This window comes from Chenopodium album, chromosome 27 (assembly GCF_948465745.1).
Source record: "Chenopodium album chromosome 27, dcCheAlbu1.1, whole genome shotgun sequence".
In the NCBI taxonomy this organism is placed as follows: domain Eukaryota; kingdom Viridiplantae; phylum Streptophyta; class Magnoliopsida; order Caryophyllales; family Amaranthaceae; genus Chenopodium; species Chenopodium album.
In genome coordinates this window covers 6,359,102-6,365,452 of record NC_137860.1, presented here as the reverse complement: position 1 = coordinate 6,365,452, position 6,351 = coordinate 6,359,102, and the positions used below count along the sequence as shown (strand labels likewise).

The following is a 6,351-nucleotide window of genomic DNA, read 5'->3' as shown; positions in this document are numbered from 1 at the left end:
ACTTTTGTTCTGACATTCTTGTTGAAAGACCTTGCTACCTCTTGCTAATATGTTGTCATTCTCATTTGTGCATCTTCTCTAAGTTCTTCTACTGTGTCTAGGACCTCTAGGTTGTGAATTAACTCTGCTTGATTCCTTTCTTCTGTCATTAACTCATACCTTGCTGTGGGGACCTTTACTTCTGTTGGGATCACTGCTTCACATCCGTACACCAACGAGAATGGAGTGTGGCCTGTAGCGCCTTTTGGAGTTGTTATGTCTGCCCATAGTATGTTGGGTAGTTCGTCTGCCCATTTCCCTTTTGCTCTTTCCAGTCTTTTCTTCATGATACCTATAAGGACTTTATTGCTTGATTCTGCCTGTCCGTTTGCTTGTCAGTACCTAGTCTAGACGTGATGAGGGAGATGTTCCATTCCTTACAGAACTTTGTAGTTTTATTGCTAATGAACTGGGATCCATTGTCTGTAATGATCTCTGCTGGTACCCCGAATCTACTTAGGATGTTTCTTTTTATAAACGAGATGACGTGCTTATCCTTGATTTCCTTTTATGCTTCTGCTTCGATCCATTTTGAAAAGTACTCTGTCATTGCTAAGAAGTATACTCTCTGTCCTAATGATGGGGGTAGTTTCACTATATCCATTCCCCCACTTCATGAATGGCCAAGGTGTCAACGTTGGATGTAGCTCTTCTGATGGCTTGTGTGTTAAGGGTGCGTGTTTCTGGCATGCTAGGCACTTCTTGGCAAACTCTGCTGCATCCTTTCTCATGCTGGGCCAGTAGTATCCCATTCTGAGTGCTCTGTTGGCTAGGTTCCTTCCTCCAGAATGATTTCCACATTCTCCGCTGTGTAAAGATTGTAAGACCTACTATGCTTCCTTTTCTTCTAGGCATCGTAAGAAAGGACCTGCTGCAGACTTCTTAAAGAGTACGTTGTTGATTAGGCAGTACTTGGAGGCTTTCTGAGCAAGTGCTTGAGCTGCTACTTTCCCTGTTGGTTTCGTCTTGCCCAAGAGGTATTCTCTCAGTGGTGTTGTCCAGCTGTTGTCTTCTTCCTCTGTAGGGCTTGCTTAAACTTCGTAGACGCTCATAGTTGATTCTTTCTCTATGGCCGAAGAGAGTACGTGCACTAGAGAGATAGCTCCAAATTCTTCTGGGTTGATATTTGATCCCAAATTTGCCAGGGCGTCTGCTTTAGTGTTCAAGTTTCTGGGTACTTGATCTATCTTGAATTCCTTGAACTCCTTAATGAGCTTCTTTGTGACTTCCAGATAGGCTATCATTCTGGCATCCTTTACTGCATATTCTCCGTTGATTTGATTTACCATGAGTAAGGAGTCTGAAATTACCTCTAGATGTTGTATCTTCATGTCCTTTGCAACGGTTAATCTTGTGATTAGCGCTTCGTATTTAGCTTCATTATTGGTGGCCTTAAAGTTGCACCTTATTGCCTGTGCTATCTTGTCTCCTTGGGGTGATGTCAATACTACTCCCAAGCCTACTCCACGTATGTTTGCTGCGCCATCTGTATGGAGTATCCACTTCTGTGTAGCTTTTGGTTCTTGTAGCGCCAATACTTCCTTTTGTGCTTCTTCTTCAAGAGTAGGGCTGAAGTCTGCTACGAAGTCTACCAAGGCTTGTGATTTGACTGCCGTCCTGGGTTCGTACTGCATATCGTACCTGCTCAAATGTAAGGCCCATTTCTCCATCCTTCCTGACATTTCTAGTTTTCTCATGATAGCTTTGATGGGGTAGTTGGTGCATACTCGTATGGAGTGGCTTTCAAAGTATGTGCGTAGCTTTACTGAAGCAGTGAATAAGGCTAAAATGATCTTCTCTAATGACGCATACCTCGTTTCCGCACTGAGTAGGGTTTTGCTTACGTAGTAGATTGGGAATTGCTCCTGGTCCTCCTCTCTTGTGAGGACTGCACTTACTGTCCCTTCAGACACTGCGAGGTACAGCTGGAGTGGCTCTCCTTCTTTAGGCTTAGAGAGAATCAACGGGTTGGTTAAGTATTCTTTCAACTTCTGAAATGCTTCGTCGTGCTCCTGTTCCCACTTGAATTCCTTATTCTTCTTCATTACTTCGTAAAAGGCTCTGTTCTTGTCTGAGGATTTTGAGATGAACCTGTTCAATGCTGCAATTTTCCCTGTTAAGCTTTGTACATCTTTCTTCGATTTTGGTCGTTCTAGGTCTAGGATGGCTTTGACCTGGTCTGGGCTGGCTTCTATTCCTCTTTGTGTAACCATGTATCCTAGGAACTTTCCTGACTGTACTCCAAATGTGCATTTTGTGGGGTTCAACTTCATGCCGTACTGTTTCAGGATGGCAAATGCTTCTCTGAGGTCTTTGACGTGGTCTTCTGCCTTCTTGGACTTAACTACCATGTCATCTATGTAGACTTCCATTGTATTCCCTATTTGTTCTTCAAACATCTTGTTCACCAACCTCTGGTATGTTGCTCCTGCTTTCTTCAATCCAAAAGGCATCACCTTGTAGCAGTATATTCCTTGACTGGTAATGAAAGCAGTTTTCTCTTGGTCGTCCTTGTGCATGAGGATTTGATTGTAACCACTGTAGGCGTCCATGAAGGATAGCAGCTCGTGCCCTGCTGTGGCGTCTACCATGGCATCAATATAGGGTAGAGGGAACGGATCTTTTGGGCACGCCTTGTTGATATCTGTGAAGTCTATACAGATTCGCTATTTTCCATTCTTCTTCCTGACTACCACTACATTGGCGAGCCATTCTGGGTACTTTACCTCTCTGATCTTCCCGATCTTCAGTAGGTTTTGGATTTCTTAATTGATAATCTTGTTCTTTTCTGGCACAAATTTCCTTCTCTTCTGCTTTACTGGTGCATGCATGCATTGGATCCACGTTTAGTTTGTGAGTAATTACGTCTGGAGAGATGCCTTTCATGTCTTCATGGGTCCAAGCGAATACATCTTTTTCTTCTTCTAAAAAGTCATAAATTTGTTGTCTGAGTTCTGCCTTCAACTCTGATCCTATTCTGACCTTTTGATCTGGATGTTTGGGGTTCAACTGGACTTCTGTAGCTTCTTGTTCTTCTGCTATGCTCAACTTTTCTTGGCCCGGCTGACCCTCTGATTGCTATGCTGAACTCTTTTCTGCAGATGTTGCTTTCAGTGCTATCTTGTAACACTCTTTGGCTTCCCTAGGATCTCCTCTGATTTCTTGAATACCCCACCTAGCTAGTAGGAAACTTAATGACTTGATGGTACGTAGAGGGGATGGCTTTCATCTCATGTATCCAAGGTCTGCCTAAAATCATATTGTACGAAGACAGAGTGTCAATCACTAGGAACTTGACCTGCAGGTTTATTCCTTTTGCGTACGTGGCCAATGTAATCTCTCCACTTGTCTTCTTGGTTTCCCCACTGAATCCCACAAACATTGTTCACTTTTTGACGATGTTCTTCTCGTCTATGTTCATATGTTTCAGGGTGTCAAGCATGATGATGTTTGCAGAGCTTCCATTGTCAACTAAGATTCGCTTGATCATGTAGTTTCCAACTGGGAGTGAAATCACTAGACCGTCATGATGGCCTTCTACTGCATCGCTTTCTTCAAACATGATGGGAATGTTTATCTTGGATTTCTCCCTCTTGTCTAGTTGATCCTAGTTACTCTCCTTTGCATGCCGCTTTGCTGCTGAGTATGTTAAACCACATACTTCTGATCCTCCTGATATGAAACAGATGGTTTTGACAATTGGAGGTGGAGGTGGAGGACCTCCTTGCTTAGATTCTCTTTCCTTCCCTGAAGCTTTAGATCTATCTGACAGGAGCTCTTTGAGGTAGCCTTTCTTCAGCAAGTATGCAACTTCCTTTCTGAGCGCGACACATTCATCAGTAGTGTGACCGATATCTAAATGGAAACCACACCATCTGGATGGATCTTTCTTCTCTCCAGGCCTGTCATTCCTCCTGGGCCATTGCACAGTATCTCCCATCTTATTCAGGGTCCTTATTACTCCTGCAGGGTTAACATTGAAGCAATACTCATGTAACTTAGGTGGGAGTTCAGGATCTTCCCTCCAATCAGAAAATTCTCCTTCGACAGCATTGACTGATCCCTCATCAAAGCGTGAACGCTGATACGGCTTGAATCGATGATCTCTTCTAGGAAAATTGTTGCTCCTTCTTGGCTGACGATCTGGCTTGGGAGTCTTTCTTGCATACGCGTCTTCCTCAAATCTGACTTGAGCCATAGCTTTGGCTTGCACATCTTCAAAGGTTGTATAAGGATATTTGGTCAACTCCTTGTAGAGCTCACTATGGTCTAACAGTCCTCTTCTGAATGCTTCGATTGTTGTGGGAGCATCACACTTGTGTATCCCAATCTTTTCTCTATTGAACCTGTTGAGATAATCCCTCAAGGATTCACCGTGTCTTTGCACAACACGGTATAGATCTGAAGATTGCTTCTCTATTTTCCTGCTGCTGGCGAACTGGATCTTGAATAGGTTCACCATTCCTGCAAAAGATCGGATTGTCCCATTATCTAAATTAATGAACCAAGTTAGAGCTCGACCTGATAGTGTGGCTCCAAAGCCTTTGCACATGATAGCCTCTCTGATGTCTCTGGGGATTGAGTTTGTCATCATCTTCTGCTTGTAGAGGGACACGTGCTCATCAGGGTCTGTTGTTCCATCATACATAGCCATGTTGGGTGTGCTGAACCTCTTTGGCACTTCTACCATGGCGATCTCTTCTGAGAAAGGAGACTATATATAGCCATCTGACGCCTCTTCCTCCATGGCCTTTGGCATTCCAGGATTCTTGGCGATCTTAGCCTCAATTGCTTTGAGGTACTCTTTGACCACCTTTTCTATCTTCCCCTCTTCGGCTCCTTCCTGACTGTTCTTCCTGTGAATTCCTGCATCCAAAGAGTCTAGATCCATGGCTGTTTCCCTGGTGTTAGATCCTTTTTCCCCGTTAAGGGTATGAAAAGTTCCTGACATATCAAGCTGCATGGCTATACTTTCAGTGTTCTTTCTGGTGTTAACGGTTTTAGATGCGACTGATTGTATTTGGCTACGGAGGGCTTCATTTTGTTTGGTGAGACTGGTGAGTTTGGCTTCGGTTTGAACTTTTTGGGCCAACAGTGTTTCAATTTGGCTTTTTTGCTGGTGTAAGGTTTGACGGAATGCATTCATTCCTCATTGATTTTGGCCATGGTAAAGGGTACTTGGTGCCCATTCATGGTGTTTGTCTTGGTTTTTGGCGAATTGGTAAATTAATTGATTATCAGCCCCACGGTGGGCGCCAAATTGTTTAGGAAAATCTCAATAAGGGCATCTGAGAATCTGCTAGGTTTGAGGGGTAATAACAATCATTCTACCAATAGCATATAAAACAACTAAGAACGATGATATATATTTGAATATAGAAGATCTTCTTGATTTATCTACGGTTTACAAATATCTTCAGAATATATTTGAAATATATAAGATCTTCTTGATTTATCTTGTTCCCTGTTCTGTAGGTGTATCTTTGGCAAGTATCCTCTTGATTGATACTCTTGATGATGCTTTCCTTGTATACTCCAATCAAGCCGTTCCTGCTTATTTTGCTGAATCGTTGATCTTGGGTTGATGCCCTAAGCATACTAGGTCGTATGTTAATATGGGCCCAACAGCCCTACCTCGACTCCGCATGTCGAGGTCGTTCAAAAATCTAACTGGGTGAACGTCAGTCAGTCGGCCAGTAACACTCCTGGCCGTTCTGGAAATAAGGGGGACGCTCCTCATCCGCCCCCTCCCTTCAATCTCTCTCCTCCGAGTTTCTCAACTGGTTAGTCATTTCTTTCTTCGTGTACGTCTTTGTTTGTTTCACTTGTGCATTTTAGCTGACCATTTTGCACGGTCGCTCGCAGATATCTCGGAGGAGATGCATATGAAGCTGCCCCGGCCAGTCACTTACTAGTTTAAACAGGAAGGCCATGCGCGAGGCCATGGTTCGCATGGTTCCCCAAGCGCAGCGAGACAAGCTGCGGGGAATCAACGAGGGGTTTCTTGGCCCTATGATCAACTGCAGCGCCGAGGTATTCCTTATACCATATTCTTTTTCTCAATACTTATCATATTTTCTCTTCATTTGGCTAACTCTTTTTTTTTTCTTCCGTCCGCAGCTCTTCCTTCGCCTAAACGCCTTCCTTGAATGGAAGGACAAAGAGAACGAGCGGCTGAAACAAGCTTGGCTCGAGGTGAGGAAGGCCGAGGACGTTGTAACCGGAACGGACGCAATTCAAAGGGTCCATCTGGAGACCCAGATCACCGCGCTGTCCGACAAGGCAGCGCGACAAACTGAAGACCTGGTCAAA

At 43.9% G+C, this 6,351-nt stretch overlaps 1 protein-coding gene across 1 annotated transcript; it reads right to left on the bottom strand.

Moving 5' to 3' along the window:
- Window positions 1-3,317: 3,317 nt before the first annotated feature.
- LOC145619605 (uncharacterized) lies at window positions 3,318-4,729 on the bottom strand. The gene is made up of 3 exons (XM_081674317.1): window positions 4,545-4,729; window positions 3,810-4,385; window positions 3,318-3,450 (listed from the first exon to the last, which is right to left on the bottom strand). The coding sequence occupies exons 1-3, from the start codon at window positions 4,727-4,729 to the stop codon at window positions 3,318-3,320; spliced, it is 894 nt and encodes a 297-aa protein (XP_081530443.1).
- Between the last annotated feature and the right edge of the window lie 1,622 nt (window positions 4,730-6,351).

Coding starts and splice junctions, on each gene's coding strand:
- LOC145619605 (XM_081674317.1), bottom strand. CDS start 4,729: ATGGTAGAAGTGCCAAAGAGGTTCAGCACACCCAACATGGCTATGTAT. Junction 4,386..4,544: donor TCAGGTCGAGCTCTAACTTG/GTTCATTAATTT, acceptor TTATCTCAACAG/GTTCAATAGAGAAAAGATTG. Junction 3,451..3,809: donor GGCTACCTCAAAGAGCTCCT/GTCAGATAGATC, acceptor ATATGAACATAG/ACGAGAAGAACATCGTCAAA.